The 26,919-nt window shown below is 40.7% G+C and overlaps 2 protein-coding genes across 3 annotated transcripts; both read left to right on the top strand.

The window, feature by feature from the left end:
* Window positions 1-521: 521 nt before the first annotated feature.
* esrra (estrogen-related receptor alpha) lies at window positions 522-15,202 on the top strand. 2 transcript variants are annotated; one of them, XM_031751083.2, is made up of 8 exons: window positions 522-815; window positions 2,485-2,587; window positions 8,344-8,727; window positions 9,178-9,294; window positions 9,431-9,544; window positions 10,678-10,845; window positions 11,199-11,468; window positions 11,927-15,202. In XM_031751083.2, the coding sequence occupies exons 3-8, from the start codon at window positions 8,349-8,351 to the stop codon at window positions 12,178-12,180; spliced, it is 1,302 nt and encodes a 433-aa protein (XP_031606943.1). In that variant the 5' UTR covers window positions 522-815; window positions 2,485-2,587; window positions 8,344-8,348; the 3' UTR covers window positions 12,181-15,202. The 2 variants fall into 2 exon arrangements, with proteins under 2 accessions (XP_031606943.1, XP_031606944.1); XM_031751084.2 differs by lacking the exons at window positions 522-815; window positions 2,485-2,587 and adding an exon at window positions 3,564-3,699.
* Window positions 15,203-21,189: 5,987 nt separating this feature from the next.
* On the top strand, window positions 21,190-23,469 carry LOC120442338 (lisH domain-containing protein C1711.05-like). The gene is made up of 4 exons (XM_039618749.1): window positions 21,190-21,195; window positions 21,246-21,345; window positions 22,373-22,896; window positions 23,431-23,469. Exons 1-4 carry the CDS (start codon window positions 21,190-21,192, stop codon window positions 23,467-23,469), a joined length of 669 nt encoding a protein of 222 aa, XP_039474683.1.
* The last annotated feature ends 3,450 nt before the right edge of the window (window positions 23,470-26,919 follow it).

Below are 26,919 nucleotides of genomic sequence, written 5' to 3' on the forward strand. Positions count from 1 at the left end.
GAAGGGTTCACTGCTATAAAAAGCACTCAATGGTCTGAAATCAGCACTTTTGAAGCAGCTCGTCTAAATGAATGAATACACCTTGACTGTACGCGAATTAACGTGGAGTGGGTCATATTTTTTTCACGAGTTGCAGGCCCTTATTAAAATGCGGATGACGCGGGTTGTAGGTGCGTGCAGACGTAACGGAGACCCAGTGGACGCAAATTGTGGCAGAGGGAGGAGAGCAGGCACGAGATCCAGGCTACGTCACTGAGTTCCGTCAAATGAGCGGAAGAAAGCGAGAGGTGTGCCGGAAGTTGAACTGTTAAAATAAAAGCAGCATTTAGAGTTCGTTTTAAGAATATCAGCGTCTCTATCTTTTTAAAAATGTGTTTCGGATTTTGATGGAGAGGAGGGAGACTTTCGTACTGGATAATTTTTTATTTTTGGTCATCTTCCCGCTTGGTAAATGTTTAAAAGGTTTAATATGTCGACGGAGTTTTGCTGTGAAATACTCTTACCGGACGTGGATGCTTTTTTGTTGGAGACTTGACGCTAAGGTTCAGCTACAACCTCAGTTGTGGAAGGCGAAGACGGGAATTTTTTAACAGCAGTGGACGGAGCCGAACAACCGGGTGAAGACATTGTGTCGCCGGTTGTTGTTATCTCCTTTTTTACATGCTAACATCGTGATGCGATGTGAGAAACGTCGCGAGGCTCTTACGGCGCCATTAATCCAGTTCAACTGCCAGTGGACTTGCAATCCGCAAAGACTTGACTGACCTCAAATATTTAAGAACAAAAACGACCCCGTGATGTTTTTACATTTCCTAGTAAGTATCTTGTCTTAGCCTACACTTCCGAGGTTGAGCACACATGGGGTGTTTTGCCCATTATTAGTGTTTTTTGGACGTGGCAGCTGTCTTGACGACAGCCTGATGTGCATGCACGATTTGCCCGAAAGAGCTCTAAGTTCGCCTGACCACGTTAATGGGGATATGGGGCACGAGCCCGAAAATAGTTAATAGCCTACACTGTGGGATAATTTGCAGTGCACGCCTTATTTCAAGCTTATAACACATGTATACCTTGGGACTAATTCATGCTTCAATAAATGCTAGAGGAGTCGTTGGTGGTTAGTGCTCTAGTCACCAGTAAGCCACACTCGCTATTGTCCTAATAAATAAGATCAACGATCATTTATAGCCAATAAAGAGCAACATGCAGATGATAAGTGTCTTCTTCTGTTTTTCTTTGTTGCATGTTGTTACTTAAACAGCAAGTTCTCATGTGCAGAATGCCCCTCCGGCACTTCTTCTTCAGCTGTTCACACTTTAACTTCTCTTCTGTGTATTTTAATCTGTGTTATCCTTCTCTCGGTTTTAACACACCGAACTATGTAAATTGTCGAGCCTCGTGGGTTAGGATTGAGATCACTGATCTTAAAGCATAATCCACTTTGGCAATTAACCTTTCACCGGTCCGAGATCAGTAAGGCAAGGTCACCCCTGGGTGCTGTTCTCCCTGTCTCCACAGTGCGCCGCATTTAAAACCCTTAAACTGAGTTTAGTGTGGCGTCTGTGAATGTGATGCCTTGTCACTGACGGAAACCTTGCCCCTGACAAAACCACGATAAGAAAGCTTTAAACCATTGAAGACATAAGGAGCTTGTCGAGCTGTGATATTTGACTTTTTGCTTATGTAATAGAAAGTGTACTTGGAAATCCATTTATGACAAGGAGCTGTTTGGGTGCAACAGTCTACTGGGATTACAGTCTGAAACTGAAACGACTTATAAAAATGAAATTGTCAGCTGTTATAACCTCCAAACAAAATGGGAAAAGCATCTCAGTTTGTTTTGATATATAAGAGCCTTGCACACTTTTAAAGTTGCTTAAAATAGGTGTCCTTTTTTGGGATATGGCATTTATTTTTTTCAACAATCATAGACTTTAACAACAAGCTGGAATACTATTCCATTTGGGGTGTTTGTTTTAAGCCAAAGTAATTTAATTATTTACAGAGCTTTATCACCAAACTTAAGCTTATAACTTTGTACGACTGAAAGACAAGGTGTTGGCTTTTCTCTGTCTGCCCTTCAAGCATTCCTGTGACTGTGACCTTTGGAGTGTGTCACACAGTGTAAAGGGGGAGGGTACGAGCAGTGTGTGTAAAAATCTGGATAGATAGGCTGGGTTATGTATTTTTGGAAAGACAGTTGGTTTTAGGTGTATCCACACGCCTCATTAGAGAAGAAACAAAAACTGTTGGCAGAGCACATGCTTCCTCTGGATCATGTGAAGATCAGCTCCGCAGTTATTGTTAGGAGCCTGCCAATCATTTGCCGCCAGTTTGCATACATTATGGTCATTATGAGGCCGGACGCGGTGTCCTTGTGGGGATTTGACCATTAAAAGCACAAAGGGGAAACATGAAAAGCAAACTCTTTGGCTTGGCTGTAAGTTTTGGGATGACTCTCAGAAGCCTTTGCTTGCTTCGCAGGTGTCCCGGTAACTGCAGACTTGAGCCCACAGCAATATCTTTTTACTGAGCTGTCTTCTGGAGTGAGACATACACAGGCTTCAAGCTCCAGGTCACCAAACAGGTAAGCTGTTCTCACGTCACCTTTTATGTTGATGAAATGTTACACCATTACGCCGTGCTTCAACTGGGATTATGTATTAACAAGTGCCTCTTTTTCCTCACAATTCAGTCATTATAAAGGTAGACTTTGTGGTAGACTTTCAGCTGACGCCTTTAGGACATACACAGATATGAGCAAGTTTGTAGAAGGATTGAGGCTGAGCAAAGACAACAGGGAATAATGTTACAGTGCCACCACCTTATTTTTCATTACTTATATATGTTACCCGTATATTATGATGGTTTTGTTGCAGTCATACACTTTCCAGGACATGTTCCTGTTTGAGAAAAGCAGGCTCATCAGCTAAACACAGATACTTCACTTGGTCTGTTGTCGAAATTATATCATGAGGGCACAAACTTGAAAGGACAGGCCGTGATTGCTCTGCAAACAGAAAATATGGGTTCGGGAGGGGCAAGAGGCGGATAGATGACAGAAAGAAAGAACAATTAATGTATCAGCCTGTGGATCTTCAGTGACACTTTAAGTTTCTTTTTTGTTTTTGGGATACTGTGTGAGGGGAAACACATCTTCACCAGTATACATTTGTGTGTAACACCAAGAGTTAAAAGTTTAGCTGTTTTCCCCTAGATTATTGTAACTATGTTGTCAGTTTAAGCAAGCTGAAACATTTGATCAGAAATATTATATATTACAGTTTAGAAGTTTAATTGCACTCTTCATTAACAATGCTAACTTATAATTCCGACAATGCCAATCAGATTTCCAGCTGGTAATGAAGCATTTTATAATTGATCAGTATAATTTGGGATCTTCCTTTACGCCATTCAAAAAAATATAGTAAATATATAACGCTTAACTTTTAAAATGAGACGTTTACAAACACAACATTTTAGTCAGATGACAGTGTGAAAGTGTTACTATGTGCTCAGCCTGCATCGCCTCCCAGCTGTTAGGGAAAGCCGATTGTAGGCCGGCCCATCTCCGCACACAGCCAGCACGAGCTAGCAGGAGCTGGTGGTCTGGATACTGATTTTTCTGCTGGATCTGTGCCATGATAGCACACCGTGGGCAGACTTAACGTTCAGTGCTGCTCTAGTCACCGCTGTCGGGTAAGATGCAGCCTAGTCCGGGTTAGAGTGACCAAAATAAACCTCGGCCCTAGGGGGAGAGAGCTGGATAGTCAGGATTAACGTAGGCTAGCTAGCCTAGTTAGCTAACATACAGTTATCATTTATGTATTCGCTACTCTTGAAGCTAGCTCATGCTAACGCTACACCAAACACGCTGGAATTAGTTTACAGCAAACACCACGCGTTTCTATGGCTGATAAAGTAGATGACAGAGCTGTTTAGCAGACCTCTTTAGGTTTTACGCGCTGTTTTAGTCGAATCAATGAGTAACCAGAGAGCTATCATCGCATGCTTGTTAACATTTTCTGTGAAGAAACCGACATTTCCCAAAGCAGATGTCGAACTGGCCAGCGGTGCACATGGTGACCTGATGATCTGTCTCAAGTCCGAGCAAAGCCGAATGACACTGTTCAGTATCTGTGTTTATGTGCTACTGCTGGTACTGACTGGTTGAGTGATTCACTGAGCTTTCAGAGTGAGTCCAGGTAGGCTAAACTTTAAACAGGATAAGTTTCTTTGACGTGTCCGAGGCTTGCCAAACAGCTCTCATATACAGAGAGGGCAAACTCCAAAGAAAGTTGTATGCCAGCAACCATAGGATTGGGTTATCTGCTGCAGCAATAAGTATGATAAAGGCTTACTTGCTTGGGAAGTACCCACTGACACTGTTAGTAGGACTGACTAACTGACTCAGTTTTTCTCATAGTGTGCTTTCAGTCTGAGGCTCTCTGTTCTGTTTTTCTCAGTGGTTCCCATCAGCAAAGACAGAAAGCTCTTTTTTGATGGTCATGTCTTAGAAGTGCAGTTTGATGTTAAATATATCTGAACAAGAGGCTGTTTATTATTGACATAGTAGTAATTAGTAGTAATTTTTTTAAACTGACAGAGATAAACCACCCAAAGCTGACCAGCCCAGGACTGATGTTTATTGATTATATCACAAAAAGCCTCAGAATCTTCACTGTTTTTGTTGTCACAGTCAGAGAGGCATAAATGAAGAGAATACATTCCTCTCAAGTATTGCAGTGTTTTGTAATTATAGAAGACTTGAGTGGATTATCAGCCCACCTGATAAACAAATAGAAAAAATGTTGGATAATTGCAGTGGATTGCTTCTACGTGTGCAAGAGAAACTGAGGACTTAACTGGATTGAGGCTATTTAGACTGCAGAAATCCTTCTCATCGTCCTCACGCGGTGATCTATTAGGTAGGAGCAAGAGCACAGTCATTCAAGTAAGGGTCTGCATTAATGCTGTCACTTAAGAGGTGAAGCTTAGAGACAGTTCATGCTTACTGTCTCTAACTTACAGTTACTTTCTCAATTTCAGAATTCAAATCAAGAAAACAAAGTTAGTTTCAGGTAGAATAATAAAACATGTCAAGAGTGTTTTGGTGGCAATTTATCAACTATCTCTCTTTATAGTGATTAAATACAGGCGTGAAACCGCTCTCTTCTGAATTGATGACCCTCGCTTGGGTTGGGCAAATCGGTGGTCAGTTTGTGCATGCAAACACTCACCCACCAGTTTGTTAAGTTACGTAAAGACGACAAACCTCAGATGCCCCATTGATATTATTACATTATGTGTCAGAGATCAGACTGCTCTTAAGCTGATTGTCTTATTTTATATGGATGGTTGACATTAAGAACCCTGACATTTGGCTTTAAAACTAAGTTGAGCTTAAAAGCATTACACAGAATTACTCACAGAGATGCAGATTTTGGTATTAGAAGTGCATGCTCACTTGGGTAATTGAATCTTCTCTTTCATTTTTTATGTCAAACAATATCTTCTGCGTACTTCTCTCCTTCGCTGGAGTGCATTTCAAGGTGCAGTGCACAGTATGCCATCTCGACTGTGTACTCAGACTCATTAACTTTTTTTATACGCTTGTATTTAGATTCATAAACATCCCAAGTATAACGTATTTCCAATTTTTGCTAGCGTAATTTAAGTTAGAACTACAGACTACTACTTTTGCTTACTTATTTGAATGCAAGTTATGTGATTGAGTGACTTCTTTATAGCACATTGGCCTTCATTCACTCACCTTAGACATCTTAGTGACTTGAAATATGACAGAAGTGTAGTTCTATTTTAGGTGCGACATTTTTTTGATAGCTTTAGAAGGCAAGATTATGGCCAAAATAATGATCATGATTATTTTGCTCAGCATTAAGGTCATGATTATTTGTCATAATTATTCATTAGGTTCAGTGACAATATTTCTTTTACTTCATTCATTGCACCTGGATGATGGATGCGAATAAAACTCAAAGAACTAGATAAACACGCTCTTTTTCCCCTGCAATGTTTCACATACTACAGGTATTACTACTTTAAGAATTGCCCTTTTGTCCATTATGGTGACCATTTTCCTGAAGACGCACGTCTTTGGCCAAATGCAACGTGATTGCATTGATGATTTCAGTGTGTGGATGGATTTGCTGAGGCTCGGTACAGGCTTGCTTTTAAGGATGGCTGAGTTGATGTTGGGCAGTTCACTCTAGCAACCATTGCACTATTTATTCATTTATTTTTGGCCTTCATTCCTGTGCATACTGCAGTTTGTGGTTGAATCAGTTGTGTTGCTGAATATGATTTGTTTTTGATTAACATCTCCTTCTCTAAAGTAGGAAGTATTTCTAGTCACTAGATGATTATCTGCTTTCTGCTGTGCCAGACATTTAAATATTTGTTGTGCATCAGCCTTTTAATGAAGTGTTACGCATCCAGACTAGTCCAGGAAACTTCAAGCTGCCAGGTGCAGGGAACAGCTACAATTGGCTCATGCAGTCATATGTCCAGGCATTGATTTGAGGAGTCCTTGAATTAATTAATTGTTTTAATGGGATATATTTTAAATCGTGTGAGAAGCCAAATTGCATTTTCTTCTATGTAGGTTGAGGACCAGCCACATATGTAGTATGTCAGAGGTGGAGGAAAGGAGAACTCATGAGCATTTGCATCATGTGGAGGGACAGTTTAATTTATGTTTGCATCCTCAGACTCCAAATATGAAGGTTCATACTTATGTTTCATTATCTGAGAGGGGGTCCCCTTGACCAAAGAAGTGAAAAAAACAAATGAAAGAGACAATACCACTGGCATCTGGGTAAAATATCCCCTTGCGTCTCATTCAAGCCTCATCTCCTGAGCTGAAGTCAGGGGTCTAATCTGTCAGCAGATTAGACACATGACCCTCCCGTCTCCGGATAGCTGACAACGAGCTGGCTAAACAACAACAACTGGTTAAAAGCTAACGCTGTGTCAGCTAACGTTAGGCTTGAGTGTCCTAAAAATCGCACTTTCTCTTTGATAAACATTTTGAGTACATTCTCATGTCATGTATGAGTTCAGCAATATTTGATCCACTTCAAAGAAACATTCACGTATGCCAGCTAACAGACAAACAAAAACAGCAGCGCGTACTGATAGAAAAGTTCAGGACATTCTTAACAGCAATACTCGGTGTTGCTTTTATTGGGCAGAAGTACGTTTCACTGACTTATAGATTCCTATCAGACTCATTTCACAAAGTTTTAATCATTCAGAATAAATAGACATGGATACATATTGACATCTGGGTAAACAACAAAGTGACACCCTGTACTCTCTACAGACGAACGGCGGCAAGAGTTTTTGAGATGACTGGAGGGTAAAAATGTAAAATTCTGGAAAATATTTCATTGACACTTATCAGTTTTTCCTTCCTGATTTCTTTCCAAGTTTCGATATTATTTAAATATATTCAAATTTAGTCTGTATAAAAATGTTTTTATGCACCAACAGTAGAAGAAACATGTTCCCAGATGCTTTGCGTTTCCCCATAATGGCTGCTGTTATGGAGTACAGTCTAAACTTAATGTGTTTTAATGTGTTTGTCCTACAGTGGCTTGGATTATGCATAAGTCTGATTACAGCAGATTGTAGACTGTGATCTACAATCTGCTGTAAGATTGTACACACTGTACTTTTAAGCACATATACATATATAGCTCAGGTGGTAGAGCAGGTCACCTACTAATCAGAAGGTTGGTGGTGTGTGTCAGACATCCTTGGGCAAGATGCATCCATCAGAGTGTAAATGTTGGATAGAAAGAGCATAGAAAAAAACTGCTTGTGAGAATGGGTGAATTAGGCAAGTTGTGTAAACCGCTTTGAGTGCTCAGTGTAGAAAAGTGCTATATATGAATCAGTCCATTTACCATTTAGTTTAGTGAAGGTTAGTTGAGGTTAATTTGATAGTAGATTAAAGCAGCATTTGCATCACAGCACTTGAATATTTTTTTTCTCTGCTGCCTGTTTCCTTCTGATTACAGTGTTTATGCTCAAACCATCACAAATCCCACACAGTAGTGCAAACAGTTTGATGGTTTAAGAAGCTTTAAGAAGGACTAAAGACTGGGGTGGGAATATGGTAAAGTGTTGTAGCCCATGAAGGGGCACTACACTACTGAGATGTTTATTTACACTTTTTTTCTTTGCTTTATCATTTGATTACTTTTGTTTGTTATCATGAAAATCTGTGAATGATGATTTTCTCAGAGATATAGATGTGAGTTAAAAGTCTCTGTGCTATTATTTATTTTGACATTTCTTTTTGCTTTTGCCCTGCAGACATCATGTCTTCCCGTGAGCGTCGGTCAGATGTCTACATAAAGGCAGAACCAAGTAGTCCAGAGGGAGGCGGGGGAGGTCGGACCAGCCCTGGCGGGGCCTCCTCAGATTCTTCTCAAAGCGGAGGCGGAGCGACCCGAGGAGACAACGTTAAACGTTACTCCCCGCCACTGTACACACCAGCTCTGCGTTGCCATTTCAAGGACGAGGGTGGCGATGGGGCAGAGGAGGGCTCTGCTGGAAATGGGGCAGGTCGATGCAAGTACGCCCTGAGCACGCTTCCCAAGAGGCTGTGTCTAGTTTGCGGGGATGTGGCTTCAGGTTACCATTATGGTGTAGCGTCGTGTGAGGCCTGCAAAGCATTCTTCAAGAGAACCATTCAAGGTGTGTTGTGGTAAAGTTTTAGTAGAACATGACAGGCAAAGCACTTTAAATGTGTTTAAATGTTTTCACAACAAAACACAGAGTATAAAGCACATATTTGTTTTCTAGAATACCACTAAAACCTTTGATTGCTTCTCCAAAAAAAAAGAAGCTATTTTATCACAAAAAACAAGAAATGTATACAGTTTTGAAAATCTTTCATATTGTTGTTTCTGTGACCTTCATGAACTCCTGACATTATTTCTGTAACTTTCCAGAGAGTGTAACAGAATCACTGTCACACACCCCTGTATGAGGATTGGTATAGTCGGAGTGTAGGACATAAAAAAAGGGGAATAGCAGAATGATGTGTGTGTGGTTGAAAGATAAGAGAGAGTATAGAGTATATAAATTCTTCACGAATTTATTTGTACATTCGTTGAGATTAACATCTTCTGCTTCTTCATGCAGGTAACATTGAATACAGCTGTCCAGCATCAAATGAGTGTGAAATCACTAAAAGGCGCAGAAAGGCTTGCCAGGCATGCCGCTTCACCAAGTGCCTGAAAGTAGGCATGCTTAAAGAGGGTGAGTGTTAAAGCCATGTGTGACCAGACTTTGATTTAATAGCCTAATGAATTATTATTCCATAATGTTCATTATTGTGCAGTTGCTTAGTTTATTGCTGGCATAAACGAAAACTGCTGTTTCTTGCACAATGTAGGAGTTCGTCTGGACAGGGTCAGGGGTGGAAGGCAGAAGTACAAAAGACGCCCAGAAGTGGAGAATGCAACATACCAGAGTGCTCCTCTACCGCTGACAAAGGAGAGCGAAAAAAGTGAGCTTTAATAAATTGTATTATGCTTTTTTTGTGTGTCATGAAATAGCCTTCAAGGAAGTTCTGCAAATATGGCACAAACGTTCCCTTCGAGTCAAGGATGCACTGATTAGAAGTTGGTCATAGGTCACCGTGGCAACAGGAAACACTTTTTTGGCAAGAACTCATGAATTCTTACACTGATGGTGACTAAATTTCACAGAAATGTCTACTGCATATCACTAACAGGCAGAGCGCAGTCTGTGTTAGGAGTAAGTTACTCATGACAAGAAGTTGAAAGAAGATGAAAGATAGTGATGTAGAAAAAAGGGAGAAATACAGATGAGTATTTTCAGCAGTCATACATATATGCTCAGTTGTATGCTGTGTGATCAAACCTTTGCATCAAGAAAGGTCTATGGTCTGCTGGGTGGTCTACTGGGTTAAATGGTGAAGCAATGACTGTATTCAACCAACAGATCAAAGGGTAGCCACTATGAGATCCTAAAAGGTCTTCAAAAACACCTTTTCATCCGTTATTCACATTTTTGTTTTTTAACAGTAGCATAAGCCTTGTTAACGGTTAATTAGGGAGATTTTTTTTCCTTTGAACTGAGTTAACGTTAAAATGTGGATTTATGTACTTGAAAATGATCATTTTTCTCCTTTAAACTTTGAAATTTTAAAGGAAAGCTCTTCAGAAAATAAAAGCAACACACAAAACATTTCAAATAAACTGGAATTGGCTACAAAACAGCTCCCCCTAGTGCCTGATGTGGTTCACTGTTAGTCTTCACTCTTTAAATCAGCAGTTCGGGAAATGCTGTAGCTTTAGCTCTGTAGTGATTTTAATTTAATGTAATTTGACCTGGATTGTTCAAGCTACATGAATCTGGCTGTGGTATAAACATAGAATAATGATCATAAGGAGCAGGCAAAGCTGGCAGATCCCAAGCCTATTTTTAAAATCCATATTTATATACTGTACATAGAGCGCTGTGTATAATACAGTGAAGAGTAATGGAGATCATCGTGTTCAAAATATAGCTGAATGCGTTTGTTTAGATAATGACAGTGCTGATGTTGTGGGTATCAACATGTTTGAATGTATACAGTAATTAATGCATCGTTTGTTGTGTGTTTTTGTGACATAGATTCCTCCAACATCATCGTGTCCCACCTTCTAGTAGCAGAGCCAGAAAAGTTATTTGCCATGCCCGACCCTCTGCAGCCGGACACGGCCCAGCGTACGCTCACCACCCTTTGTGACCTGGCTGACCGTGAGCTGGTTGTGATCATCGGCTGGGCCAAACACATTCCCGGTAAGAGATGCAGAGAGAATAAAGGAGGGGAGGAGAGGCAGCAATAGCATGGCAACAGCGGAAGAGACTTCCAGGCTCGCTGAAGAGCATCACTCACACCACTAGACTAGAATATTGATCGTTGTTGTTATGAATGGCCTGCATGAGCGTGGCTCTAAAGGCTGAATAAATTTAAAGAAAATGTACAGTCAAAAGAAATCGGTGTGCATTTAATGTCAGGAGAGGAGGAGCTTATTCTAAGAGCTCAGATGATATTATTTATTCCCTTATGAAACTATTATTTGGAACTTGGTACCAGTAAACCTATCATCCTCCATTTAAATGTCTCCCTTTCGTTGTGCTTTCTCCTGCAGGCTTCTTGTCTCTGTCTCTGGCAGACCAGATGTCAGTGTTGCAGTCAGTGTGGCTGGAGGTGCTCGTGCTGGGCGTAGCGTACCGCTCGCTCGGCTGTGAGGACGAGGTGGTGTTCGCAGAGGACTTTGTCCTTGACGAGGAGATGTCACGTGCGGCCGGACTGACAGAGCTTAATGCAGCTATTAGTCAGCTCGCTCGCCGATTCCGTGCACTTAACGTGGACCGGGAGGAATTTGTCATGCTAAAAGCCATCGCACTCACCAACTCAGGTACTTTTACTGCAGCTGCAGCCGAGCAGCTATGGGAACATATAAATCAGAATTCAGTATTTTGACGCATCCTTTACTTCTCGCATCTTATAAAGCGTTTTGTTGTAGCTTGTAGTGGTAGGTGCACTGTAACACAGTATTCCCAGTTTAAAGGCTAGTCTTCTGCTTTCTTGCAGGTATCCTCACTGTAGCTCAATAACTCACAAATGATCTCTCTGTAGTGTAAATATGATGCGATTTGTTTACCCATCTCATAACCTTTATGTAGTTGTCCCTCAGAGGTCCACCTACGATGAGTGCTAACTACAGGCCCTGCTTGTTGAATAAATAACAGCTGACATTAGTTTGTGTTTGTAGTCAATTACCGGGCAAGGCAGCCTCTCTTTCTGTGACAAAAGCTGAGAACATTTCAGCACCCTCCACACTCCCTCACCATGTGCTTCCTGTTGTTCTGTCAGACTCTGTTTACATCGAGGACATGGAGGCCGTGCAGAAGCTGCGGGACCTCCTCCACCAGGCCCTGCTGGAGATGGAATGTCAGCGGCGCCCAGACGACCCCCAGCGGGCAGGACGTCTTCTTTTAACGTTGCCTCTCCTCCGACAGACTGCTGGCCGTGCTCTGACCACGTTCTACAGCATCAAGACCCGTGGTGGGGTGCCCATGCACAAACTATTCCTGGAGATGCTGGAAGCCATGATGGACTCCCCCTAGAGAGAAACGCAGGAGCAGGAGTAGAGAGGATTCAGAGAAAGCCCCAAACAGAGAGCTACTCTTCAAGAGTGGATGTGTGTTTTATGGAAAAGGACAGCTTTCATTTCAGAATTAATAATGAGGAAACGATCATTATCTCCTTTAGGCCACAGGAAGAAAGGAAAATAATGTGAAGTGGAAAATAATGTGCTGTAACTGCCAGAGTTCAGTAAAAAGCTCTTCACGTGAGAACATTTAACACAGAATATTTCCTAGTTCTAACCGTTTCACGGCATGTTTCTTCACAGCATCGATCTGCAGTTACTTAACCACTGAAGAACAACATGTAGGTACCGAATAACAGACTGCAACCATGTGGCTTTTGAACTTCAAAATAGTACTACGTCTGCTCATGAAAAGCCATAATAACATACCCGGCAAAATGCTTGAGAGTCCAACAAGGGGTCAGAATAAAATGCACACTAAGTGCTTGTATTTACTATAGTTTAGTGTGCCGTTGTAGGCAAGTCATAGGAATTTCTCGCAATATGTTAAAAGCAATATAATGACTCGAATATTGTCTGTCACATTGAAAATGTGGATCAAATGGTGAGACATCTATTTGTATGCCTCGATTAGTAGTACGTCACTCTTGGGACCCCAAGCGCTGCTTTTTAGAAAAAAAGAGAAAAAAAAATCTAGCTTCCAGTAGAAACCGGTTTGGTCAGGGAAGCCAAATGAGTACATTTAAAAAAAAAAAAAAAAAAAAAAAAAAAAATTGAGAAAAAACTGCAGCACTTTGGGGATTAAATTGTGAAGTGGAAGCCGCTGGTATGAGTGCAGCTGTCTTTTTACAAGGTTGTGCAATGGATTCACAGTCCAGGAGAAGTATATATGAAGACTGTATGCGCATAAAATGCTCAGCTTGGAAGTTAATCTATATGTAAAGTGTTGTATGTAAATCCTACTGGCACACTAAAAAAATGGCTTCCATCCAAGCAAGCATGTGTGTTTGTTCGTATGCAGTCGAAACCAATGAGCTACACTGAGATCAGGGAAGAACACGGCTCTTGGACATTAAAGCTAGTGTGGCAACGAGCGATTAGAAAAGAAATGCCTCATCTGCTTTTTTAAAAATATATATGTATACTGCCCTCTCTACTCCACTAGAATCACAGTTTTTGACTTCAGCAGGTGTGTTTTTGAAGAAAAAAATAGAAAAAAGGTCTGTCCTGTTTGATTTGTGGGCTGTGATGTGTAACACTAATTTGTATGATTGATACGTGTACGTTGAGACATCGCTGCGTTTTTCTGCAGTGGTGAAGAATGTTGCATAGATCTCAGATTCTTTTGTATGAGATCAGCTGATCTGTTGAACTTTTGCAAGTGCCCGATTATGGGCTTAAGGCAACAAGAAATGCAACATCTTCCCTTTTGGATGTGTGGAAGTCCTGCTTACTGTTCAGCAGGTTTGTATATTTACAGCATAAATGATCACTGTAGTAAGCTTTCCATGCGATGCAAAGCTACAGTATCTGATGATAAAATCAGATCCCTAAAAATAATATTTAGTGGCCAAAAGGGCCATTAATCTTTTAGCCATGTACAATTCCATTGAAATAAACAGAACCATGCAATTTATAGTGGACAATTTACCAAAAAAACTAACAAAAAACAAAAAAAAAGCCAGCAAATGTGAGAAAACCACCCACCCCCAATTATAATTCTATATGTGCAGCTCACAGTGTACTGAAATTTGTAAAGACTTGAAACTTGCTTCTTTTTTTTCATACGATTTCCTTTTTAGGATTTAAGGGTATTTTATTTACATTGTAAACACACTGTTGTGGGGTTGCATAAAGTGAATGCTGATTGTGTTTTTAATGTAAACAGGTGTGTGTCGTCTGAGGCTGATTGTGATTTTAGGGATCAATTTACTTGGCTCTATAGGTCCGGTGGCATGGTGAGGCTACAGAAGGCTACCTCAGGAGGCAGAGTAAGCCAGATGGCCAAAAAAACAAACAAACTGTGGAGACAAATGTAACTCGTGATCTGTTGTCAGTTTTAAAAAGTGGGTAGTGGGTGTACCGAATGTCCCGCAGTTCATTTGTTTCTGTTTTCTTTACGGAGTGTATGGCTCATAAATGCCTCGTGAGAGAAAGTGTGTGTGTGTGTGTGTGTGGCACAGTTGATGTGGTGGTAAAGCTAAAACAGTGCAACTGCTAATCCAGGGGTGCTACATAAGCAACAGCTGGCACTGTGGAATGGGAAATCTGGCAAAATGTGACACTGATGGATCTGTTTGGTCTTGTTTTCATGTGTTCGAGCTTACATACGTCTGTCTTTTTAAAAAGAAACAATTGTTTTCTAGCCATGTTTCTCAAACCTTTTTAAAGATAGCAAAAACATAGATGCCAGGGTTAAATTAGAGCCGCTAAGTTTCTCCATATTAATGGGTCATATATGCAAAGGTAGATTTTTTTTTTGTTGTTTTGGTTTGTTTTTTCACTAGCATTCACTAGCATTTTAGGTACGGCGGGGGTTAGGGTGGAGGGCCATTTGCAGTGTCACTGTTGACGTCATACAGTCATTTGTGGGTCTACTTGCATACGTGCGCATTAATATAAATAAGCAATACAATAAATTTACCAAACCTCACACCTCTCCTTGTATAGCCACGGTGTACATAAGCATTGCCAGTTATAATTAAGAATAGCTACTAAACGGTATATTATTTAGAAATTCAAATCAATGTTTGTATTTTGAAAGACTATTTAAATGATTAAATTCTATTTTTTACTCAATTTACTGTTGTTTGTTGACACTGCTTTCTTTTTCTTGTGTGATACTGGCTGTGAATTTCTGTGTGTAGGCTATTTTTTTTTTTCCATTTAGATCAAAGTTTGATGTCCGTGTCTAAACATGTCCACATAAAAATCACTGTGAAAAAAAAGTGAGATCTTCCACTGTCTGACGCAAAAAGGGAGTGGACTATTGTAGGTGCTTTGTGTTGTGTAATAAATGGACACACCACCACCACATACCATTGGTCTCATCTCTCCCTGTGGATGTGTATGCATGTGTATTTCTGTGGGGGGGGGTTTTGTGTTTTATGGGGGTACTGTGATGAAGACCACTGTTGAAGCTGTAAGTGTCGTTGTATTTTTGACCATATCACCTTTGGACATGCTCTTAACTGTTGATGAGTTGGACCTTGCTTTGCCCCCAGGTTTTCTCTTTAGCACCAGTGTCTCTACACCCCCTTTTACTGACCTACATGCCCTAATATTGATCCACTGGACTGGATACAGTCATTTTTAACAAGCTTTATTTAGATTGGTACTAATAGAAAAGGAGTAGATTTGCTGAGGTTTTGCAGTCAGTTTTCAGGATTGGGGCGGCCTAAATGAAGTTTATTGACATACTTAAATGCTAAAATAGAGAAGTGAGGTAACACGTTTTACATGTACAAAACTGATACAAGTAAAGTTAAAAATGAAGTTAAGATATATGAACACTACAAATTTAATCAAGCTAATATTAATGTGACCCCCCCCCCCCCCTTTGACTATAAGAAAGCCTATGAGTCAATGCCCCAGGTTCAATGCCTAGAACTTTGCAAGATCAACAGTACCATAAGAGCCTTCATCAGGAATTCAATAGAGATGTGGCAAACAACACTAGAGACCAACTTCAAGCCAAATGCACAAGTTGCCATCAAGTGTAGGATTTACCAAGGAGATCCACTGTCCCCACTGCTGTTCTGTATAGGCCTCAACCTTGTTGACAAGACTGACTACGGATACCATACCGATTGCTTCATACTGACTACAGAATGGAGCAATCGTCAGCCACATCCTCTACAAGGATGGCATCAAGATGTATGCCAGGAGTGAATGAGGCATTGACCCTAACTCTATCCTCCCCTAAGGTGGTTGAGAATGACCGAGCTAAGATTTTGCGGGACTTACAAATACAGACAGAGAAAATGGTGATGGCTAACCAACCGGACATGGTAGTGGTGGACAAGGCGAGGAAGACAGCCTTAGTGATATAGTAGCAATACCAAATTATAGCAACATCAGCAAAAAGGGACACGAGAAGTTGTAGAAATATCATGGGCTGAGAGAAGAGCTAGAGAAAGGGGGGGGTGGGTGAAGGCAACAGTGGTCCCAGTGGTAATTGGAGCACTTGGTGCAGTGACCCCCAAGTAGGTCCCAGAAACAACATCCAAAGAGCATCCAGAAGAGTTGTTGGAACAGCAACGATCCTGCACAGGGCCGTGGAGCTTGAGGGTCCTGTGCAACATCCCCCCTTTGTTCCAGTAGCCTCCTGACATGGATCTTGCTAATCCGGGCGAGGTCCGAGTCAGTATGGCCACAGCTATTTGTCTGTCATTCATATCCGAGGTAGGCTTGGTTAGCATTGTGGGGTCTAGCCTAGCTAGAGAGGGTCCCTAACCTGAAGCTCCAAAGGTGTGTACTGTTACCACTATGGTATACATTGATATGTATGTATATATATATTTCATTGTAGACACATTTTTTAAGTAAATAGTGAGCAATGGGGACATATTTAATGATTTATGGTATTTATGGTGATTTATGGTAATATGAAGTGCAAAATTCGTGCCCCTCTCCTCTGTAATTTTTCCATTCTCCAACACCACCTAGTGGCTTGGATTGGAAGATTTTTTGGGGGGCCTCCAGGTCATATATTTGCCACCCGTTGTTCCTTTATAAAATATATACCAGCTCATGGTAATATGGGGCATAACAAAACAGAAATGTAAAATAAGTAAAAGAATAATTGTTAATATTGTCTGCACATCTTTATAAAAGTCTCCCATAGCCAGTCATCATATTATCAACTACCTTTGATCATGTTGTTTACATGTATCATATAGCCTAACTGGCAAATTGTAAGCTAATCTTGTAGCTGCAGCGTAGGTGTGCCTTTACATTTAATTAGGTGTGTGCACTGGATCTGCAGATCACAACTACAAAGCGAAAAATTTACCAAGAACCTGAACAGGCTGGCGACCAGATTAAAATCTGGAAAGGGCCAGATTTGGCCCCAGGACCATGAGTTTACACGTGCTGCTGAGTCACAATATAAAAGTCACTGTATAAAAGTTGTTGTGGAAAAGCTGGATCTTCTCTCAACATCACTACTCTGTCTGTAATTCCCAAACAGAGATTTCTCCCCAGTTTTACAGCATTAAGTTAGTAATTAAAATCAACCTTTTTTTTTAACAGAGGCTCCCTTTTTTGTTTTTTACAGTCATTGATCACAGCCACACATTTTAATTTTCAAACAGTGAATCAATACAGTTTGGCCCAGTGTTACAACAGAAGCTCACTCACAGTTTTGAATACATGTTTGTGGTTGATCCAAAAAATGAAATAATAATTAAGTCTTTAATCGTTTATTATGGTTAACCACACGTTCTCTTTCCCCCATTCTGATACTTGGTTTGACCTTCAGCAGGTCATCATGAACATGTCTGTATGCTTAAATACTTCAATTTGCTGACGTCTGATTGGTTCACTAGATATTTGTGTTTAACGAGCAGGTGAACAGGTGTACCTGGCAAAGTGGGTGTAACCCTCAGTGTTACTGACATGTTCAACACTGACACACAAAAATATTCTGTGCCCCACACTGTTTTACTAAGTATGTCTAATCACTGTAGACATTACATGTACCTTCTTGAAGGAGAGGTCAAAGGTCAGTTACCTTTATAGGTTCCTCCTATATGTTAAGACATATACACAGCACAGTTGTAGGAATCAAAGTTTGTAGGTTCTAAGACTTTTTGTCAATTTTCCACCCATAAATCATAAAGTTGACCTTGAAGACCACAAGTTTTAATGGATTGTTAACATGACCCCACTCTACAGCCCTACAACATTTTAACATGAGTTATTTAAGACTTTCAAACTATCCTGTTGACAGAAAAAGATTAACGAGCGCAAAAAAAAGAAACAAAGTTGAATTATTTCTGATTAGAAGCTGTACAGTCCGGACTGACTTTAACAAATGTGCTATAGGCTCACCTGGAAAATAGTGAGCTTTACAAGACTGATTTTGGTTCCAAAGGCTTGCACAGACCTCAACCAATCCTAAGGCTAATTAGCACGGCTAGAATTTTAAAAACATTTGTTAAATGTTGTCATTGCTAACATATACCTGTTTTAGAGCATGGTGAGTAGCGAGAATGCAAAGTTATTGTTACCTCTAAAAAGAAAAATGTGAAGATGTGATATTAGCATGAGCTATATACTATCTCCAAAAGTTAATTTTGTTCATCTGGACTTAACGTTTTGTGGGAAAAATGTTTCGTCACTCATCCAATTGACTTCTTCAGTCTCAGCTGACTGCAGGTTTCCCCAATCTTATAAACAGTGCATGTACATGGTTACCTGCCCCCTTGCAAAACTTTGCTAGACCCGTCCCTGCACAGCTACCAGCTGTCAGCTACGTAAAAAAGGATCCTGATGTTATTTGTCTCTCAGAAACAGTTCATAACTTCTCTTCAACTCATCCATGTCACCTAAAAGGTAAACCTGTTTCTCCACCACCTGTTCAGCTCTGATGATTCAGTAAGGACATCTCTTGGTTTCATCTTCATGTTTCCCTCTCACCACATATCCAAACTGATATCATGACCAGCAGCTGTTACAACTGTGGCTCCAGCAAACATCAGCTGATACTAGAAAGTAAATAAATTCTAACAACAGCTGATCAAGCTTTAACGTGCTGCTGTTGTTTAGCGTGACATCCGCTGGTTTCTGGCTCGAAATGATAAACAAACAAGAGGGAAAAGCCGATCAGCTGATCATTGATCAGTTTCATCATTTAAGTAGCAACAGGAGAGAGAGGGAGAGAGAATGGGAGATGAAGAGGCAGCTGACAGCATAAAGACACAGAATAACTCCAGCTTCGTGTCTTTTTTTTCATTCAAGCTGAAGTCCGGGACAAATCGCGTTCCTTTTCAGCCCAATACAAAACGCGGCTGGCCCTGCGTCCACCACGGGTCTCTCCTCCTCTTCTTTCCCTCATCCACCTGCTGGCCTCTGTGGACGCTCCGCCATAGCCACCACCAAACATCAGTTATTTTTACACATTTGCCAGCATCTGGCCAATCCACCACCTTTCATTTTTTTATACCGTTATAAAAACAACAACAAAAACAAAAAACCCCATCGGCCCACGGTATCCCTGATGGCCAGTCCAGCTATGACTGTAAATGACCATAAATTAACTGTAAATTACATTGCGGTGAGCTCCATTCATATAGTTCTATCACGTGCACGTGTATACGCACGTTGACAACCGTAACCATAACCTGCCGAGGGTATATAAATGCTGCACAAGGTTCCAAACGTCCCTTTACACTTGCTCGTGGACTTGTTTTGACCTGCTCCAACCTCAGCCTGTGGAAAGCTAAGTTTTGCAAAACATTTTACTGAAAGCGGATTTTACTTGAAAGCGACAACAAGTACTTCATCTGTGGATCGTTTGTACTTGTTTTTGTTTTTCAAGTTTGAAGATGGCTCGCCGTGGACCCCGACTCATCGACAGCCACCTGGACTTCGCTGCAGGTACGTTTGAAAATTTCTTTAAATTTAAACGACTGTAATAATTTAGCAAGTTCCAGTGTGAATATCAAGTTTTAACGTGATCAAATATGTGTATTCAAGATTTTCCCGGTAAATTGTTTGTATGCTTTAAATTTTCCGGGAGAGGTGTAGAAATTATTAACGGCTGGTGTATGAATTTGAAAAAAAAGGTGTTACTTTGATTTGAAGGCTTAAAATTTGACACTTTTCTTTAAAATGAAATGGTTAAAAATAGCTTAATGGACTAAAATTTGTAAAATGCCTGTGGTAACGGCATCTTCAGGGTGTCATGGCGTCAGAACGCGCAGGTGTAAACACACAGATCCCGGTGACCGGTCCCCTCCTAACATCCTTTTCTTCTCCGGATCAAAGGCTTTATTGACATAAACTATAATTTTTTTCTCTGCTGCAAAACACAAAGATAAAAAAAAAAATCCAAATAAAATAATATCAAAAGAATATGAAAACAGTAGTAATAATGGTATCTTATGTTACGGTAATGCTTTTAATCGTATTAGATAGCAGAGAGATATATTGTACACAGGGATATTTACACAGGGATAGCATGTTTACCACAGATTAGATGTATCTGTCCTTATGGCAGATACAGTCCTTGTGCACATTTCTAAAAATGTGGATTCTGAGTTAAGAGTTTCTGTTTGTTTGTTTATTTTCACTTGACCAGCATTTTCAGACATACCTGCAGAGCTTTGTGTGTGTGCAATTTTACTCTTGCCAAGGAGGTTGTGTTTTATTAAAATATATATATATTTTTTACATTTAGGACATGAGATTGGTACATGTGGTCTAAATGTTACATTATGGTTTGCATCCACATATTTAACCTCTGAGCTTTTTTCAAAATGTGTGACATTGTGAATTGTAAATAAAACAGGAGAATGAGCTGCATGGTTAGTTATAAATTTACTGTAGTATATTTATATAATAAGTTACTCATGTCCGGCTATTTACAAATTAATACCTATTATCCATTACCTATTCCAACATAGTGTTTGCATAAAGGCTTACAAAGAACAAATAAAACAAATTGAATGTACACAAAATACAATAGTGTCACCTTAAAAGTACACGGAGTGAGCTGACTTGGTGGAGGTTTGGTGGTCTTCTATTAAAAATCTTCACTGAAAGATTTGAACTTAGTTAACTTAGTTGTTTTTTTCTTGCATGAACAAGTAGAAGTGTCATTCAGTCTGACATAAATGTAGCCTAAAATGCTTTTCTCTCATCCTCTGCTCAAACTAACAGATGTAGGTCTGTTGCTTTAACACTGAGTGTTTATTTCATTCCTAATGTTATTTTAAAAATTGTTTCCTCACAGGGCGTCTTGACTATGTGGTTGAACGCCCTGCAGAAGAAGGCCTTCCCGAAGTCATCTGGATCCTGGATGACAGTCTCCAGAGCACCACCTCTTCTGGTGAAGCTCAGGACACTGATACCCAGCGTATCAGTGAAGGTGAGTATGGTGAGTATTTTTCCCCTCTCTCACCCTCCCCCTCTTCTGGTGAAGCACAGGACACTGATACCCAGCGTATCAGTGAAGGTGAGCAGTGTTGGTCAAGTTACTTGAAAAAAGTAATCAGTTACTAATTACTGATTACTTCCCCAAAAAGTAATCCCCGTTATTTTACTGATTACTTATTTTCAAAAGTAATCGATTACTTAGTTACTTAGTTACTTAGTTACTTTTTAAAAACACGATTTACAACCTGAATAGGTGATAAAGCGATAGATCTTTCAGCCCAATTCTACTTTTTCTGCATAATTCATCATACAAAATGTAATCAAATGGAAAAGTCTCTTTTAAAACTTGTTTTATTAGTTTTAATCTTTTAACTTTATGCATCAAGCAAAATTAAATTATATGCAACATTCTCTGACTGGAAGAAATTTGTTTAACATTTAAACCTATTTTCTGCACATTCCAGCACATAAAATAAAATATTTTTTTGTGTTTACACTCACTCTTTCAAATAGATGCAAGTAAAACACAGCAGAAAATAAATAAAATCAAAGACTAGCGGTCCTGTTGCTCTATTTTCACCTGTAAAGCAGGACTGGGGTAGGCGGAGGAGGTTTACCCTGGTGCAGGTGTGCCGCAGCGGTCAGTGGAAGAATCCGCGAGTTTCTCTGTGAATTTCACATTACGTCGTAGTACACTCGGTGCTTGCTTGGAAGTTTAGGGTTTTTTCGCTGTAAAAAGAAGTTTTCTTCCCACGCACAACGGACACTAATGTTTTGTTGTCACTTTTTATGGAATCAAACTCAAAATAAGGTCAGTACTTCCACGCTTTAAACGCTGCATGCTACACTCTGTCCCTTTTCGATATATTATGATCTGCAGACAGCTGTTGTCACGAACGTCGCACTTTCGCCACGTCACTGTCATGAGGCGTTCGCAAAAAAATCACGGTTTTAGTAACGCAGTAACGCAGCGTTCCCTACGTGAAAGTAACGGTAATCTAATTACCGTTTTTGCAATAGTAATCCCTTACATTACTCGTTACTTGAAAAAGTAATCAGATTACAGTAACGCGTTACAAGTAACGCGTTACTGCCCATCTCTGAAGGTGAGTATGGTGAGTATTTTTCCCCTCTCTCACCCTCCCCCTCTTCTGGTGAAGCACAGGACACTGATACCCAGCGTATCAGTGAAGGTGAGTATGGTGAGTATTTTTGCCCTCTCTCACGCTCCCCCTCTTTTCATGAAGCACCATATGCTGATGACGGTGAACAGGAAGGTGAGTACCCCCCCTATCTACCTGTAGATGATGAAGAGGTGAGTGAAGACACTGACAATTCATCTGACTGGAACGACTCAGAAGAGTGGGGGGATTGGTCTAGCGGTGACTCGGGGTACGACACCATGGATGAGAGAGATGATTCCCCTCTCATCCGGGAGCACCCTCCAGAGCCGTTTTGGCACAATTGGCAACCTATTGCTCCAGGTGCTGCCCCCATCGCCATGCCGCCTTTTGGCCAGGCCAACGCCCCACTCTTCCCTCGAATTGTTGCCCCAGTTGGTGATCCGCCAGCTGCTCCTCCCTCAGCTGTTCCCTCTGCTGCTCCTTCCCTCTCAATCTGTTGCCCTGCTGTTCCTCTGCTGCTGCTTCTCTTCCTGCTTCTCTCATCTGCTTCCTCAGCTGTTCCCTCTGCTGCTTCTTCCTCAGCTGCTCTCTCATCTGCTTCCTCTGCTGTTCCCTCTGCTGCTTCTTCCTCAGCTGCTCTCTCATCTGCTTCCTCTGCTGTTCCCTCTGCTGCTTCTTCCTCAGCTGCTCTCTCATCTGCTTCCTCTGCTGTTCCTCTGCTGCTTCTTCCTCAGCTGCTCTCATCTGCTTCCTCTGCTGTTCCTCTGCTGCTTCTTCCTCAGCTGCTCTCTCATCTGCTTCCTCTGCTGTTCCCTCTGCTGCTTCTTCCTCAGCTGCTCTCTCTCTGCTTCCTGCTGTTCCTCTGCTGCTCTTCCTCAGCTGCTTCTTCCTCTTCCTCTGCTGTTCCTCTGCTGCTTCTTCCTCAGCTGCTCTCTCATCTGCTTCCTCTGCTGTTCCCTCTGCTGCTTCTTCCTCAGCTGCTCTCTCATCTGCTTCCTCAGCTGCTCCCTCTGCTGCTCTCTCTGCTGCTCCTTCCTCAGAAAAGAGAAGCAGAGAAGACATCTGCACCGAAGAGGTAAGTGCAAAGAGGTGCAAGGTAAGTGACCAGTTCGATGCCCCTTCAACATCCTCAGGTAGTTTTGGAGTCAGACGTTTCTGGGAGAGGCCTTTTAACCTTTCGCTTGATGACAGTGACTCTGATTAGTTTATGTTAGAATGTGTTTTTAAACTTTGTAACACTTGTATTCTTGTATTGTATTGTTTTTTTTCTTGATATGTGATATTAACCTCCTAGGACCTGCCGTCCACATATGTGGACATCACATTTTTGGTTATTTTGACCAAAATACTCAATTTTGCTCTACATGGGCCTGATATCCACTTATGAGGACATTATACTGCTACTGTTCTATCAAAATTTTAAATGAATATCCTCATTTGTGGCTCTCATTTTTCTTAAAAACAAAAATAAGGTAAAAAAAAAATCTGGAAATTCTTTGTTTTTACATTCATTGGGCCCCAATGTGACCAAATATCAAAGAGAAATTAAAAATGCATGTCGTGGAAGAGTTCGGGTCTTAGGAGGTTAATATTAAAATTACATTGTGACTGAAAGGTAGTTTTTAGTTGTTATTACTTCCATTTTTCTTAATATCACAGGTAACTTTTTAAATGAATAATATATGTTTTTCCCAAGCCCCAATTCACCATGCAGGACAAAGGTAAGTCTGTACTTAATGTCAACACAAATAAGTAGAAAAGGTTTAAAAATGATGCAGTGAACTGACTGTAGTCTCTTGTTTTTACATAAGGTATAGCCTGTGGCTGAGGGATCAGAGGTAAGCTAAAAACACATAACAGAAGAAAAGTAAATTTAACAAATTAGTGATCTGTGAATTCATACTTTTCTTTTTGTCTTTAAATTCAGGTGGTTTACACTTTTTCTCTCCCAGAATTCAGCACTTCAGACACTCAACGTCCAAGATGGAGCTAACACCCCACCCAGAAGACAGCCTTACCCCGACCAACCCAATGAGAAGGATGGATGACCAAGTGAAAAACTGGAGAGTGGTGCTGTGTTCCAACTATGTAAGTTATCACCTCACATTGACAACAAACTGTCTTGAAGACTAAATTCTTCCAATAGTTGGTATAAATCATTGTCCTATGTCAGCAGCACTGTAGGTTTAGGTTTATTTATATTTTTCATGTGTATACGTTGGGTTTAAAATTGCATTTTAACATCATACTATGAAAATGCTGTTTTGTGTTAAAATGACGTCTTTCTTGTGTTATTGCTTTGCAGGGAAGCTGAGAGTAGACAGAGCTGCACAGAGGACCAAAGATCCACTCTCAGCACTTCATACCTGACTGGCCACAGCACCACCCCTCCTCAAGGGTGAGGAGGGTCCTGACCCCTCCTGCACAGAGGGAGTTGTGAACATGCACTTCTGTGTCGTTGGGTTTAGGAGCCTCCTCACACACACACGGATGAAGACTGTCACTGGAAGATGTCTCCATTGCATCAGCAGGACGTAACCATTTGTAAAATATTGCAGTTTGTGATGTTTTATACATGTTTTTATTGCTTCATTTCAAACTAGGAGATATAAAATAAACCAATTTTCATAATATTTTCTGTGTATTTAGTTGTTTTCTTAATGTTATTTGGAACATCATTGCAACCTGTCAGCTTTTTATTGAGGATTTAGAAAGTTGCCGGTGGCCCGAGTGTGTACAGTGGGGTGTTGTTTTTGTCACATGGTGAAAGTGACCTGATGGGGAGCAAAAAGAACAACTGAACAATTTGGGGATTCACAGACTTTGGTAATTGTTAAAAAAAAATGAAGAAAAATTGTTCTGTGTGAACTAAAAGCTCAAGTATAAACCATCCTGACACACTGACACAAATGATCTGCTATCTATTAGCAGGACAGTGTTTTCATGAGCCTGGGTGAAGCTAATTTGCATGAGTTTAACCTCCTGGTCAAAAACTTGCATGACTCAGTTAGCACTGTAACTTTCTCCTGTTTATTTATTAATTTGCTAATTGTAGTAGATTAATACGTTCACCAACTGATTCTTACTCGGCCTGAATGTACACACAGAGGAGTACACACCCCCATCACCATCAACGGCGCCGCTGTGGAGAGAGTGAGCAGCTTCCGCTTCCTTGGTGTACATCTGGCTGAGGATCTCACATGGTCAGTACACATAAACAAAACAGTGAAGAAGGCGCAGCAGCGCCTCTTCTTTCTCAGGAGACTGAAAAGATTCGGCATGAGCCCCCGCATCCTCAGGACCTTCTATCGCTGTGCCATTGAGAGCATCCTCACTGGATGCATCACCACCTGGTATGGCAACAGCACCGCTTACAACCGCAAAGCTCTCCAGAGAGTAGTGCGGTGTGCTGAACGGATAATTGGAGGTGAGCTTCCCTCCCTCCAAGACATCTACAGGAAGCGGTGCCTGAGGAAAGCGGGGAGGATCATCAAGGACTCCAGTCACCCCAGCCACAAACTGTTCAGACTACTTCCATCAGGAAGGAGGTTCTGCAGCATCCGGTCCCGTACCAGCAGACTGAGAGACAGCTTTTTCCACCAGGCCATCAGACTGCTGAACACGTCATAGACACCTCACCCACATTCAACAACATTATGCACTCCATACTGTACATTAATGCCACTGTTTTGCACATACCAACCTCTGTATGTTTTATATATCTTATTTTATTGTTTACTCTATTTCATTTGTAAAACATGTATATACACACTATATACACACTCACACACACACACACACACGTAGAAAAACATATTTAGTATACACATTCAGTAATGTATATACCTTTATATATGGTACATATATTTATTACTTTTTAGATTAGCCATTTTTATATTTTGCTTGTTGCACGTTATTGTATTTTGCACAACTCTGTTGCTTGTGAAGCTCGCACACAAGAATTTCACTCGCATGTACTGTACCAGTGTACCTGCACATGTGAGGTGACAATAAAGGTGATTTGATTTGATTTGTTTGCAGTTTCAGGTCCTACTGATCAGTTTTAAGTACTGTAGAAAGTGAGCAGCAATTTAATCAAGTCCTGGGATGAAATGGGACAAAAGGGTAATGTGACAGCCACATTAGTTCCCTTCCCTCGTTTAACAAAGTGTAAGCAGACTGCTTTAACCTGCAATTTACTGCATGTTATTAGGCTGCATGGTACAACCACAGTCTGCTAACCACCCGTGGTGATCGAAGGTTTTGAGGTCTTGCTCGAGCTACTGATGAAGTTTTATCACTGCTTGTTAAGTTTCCCAACCACATTTCATCCTGATGGTCCAAGGCTTACATCTTTATGCTCACAAACGTACTTCTGAAATTAATCAGTGACCGATTTATTACTTTTAAGTTACAGTGTGAGGGGCATTAATGAACATAAATCAGATTTAACTGGATTATGTGTTTAGGTCAAGAGACACAGACCTTCATCTTTAAGAGGGTCTTCTTGAATGTCTAATCACGATGTT

Source organism: Oreochromis aureus, linkage group 10 (genome assembly GCF_013358895.1).
Source record: "Oreochromis aureus strain Israel breed Guangdong linkage group 10, ZZ_aureus, whole genome shotgun sequence".
Classification (NCBI taxonomy): Eukaryota; Metazoa; Chordata; class Actinopteri; order Cichliformes; family Cichlidae; genus Oreochromis; species Oreochromis aureus.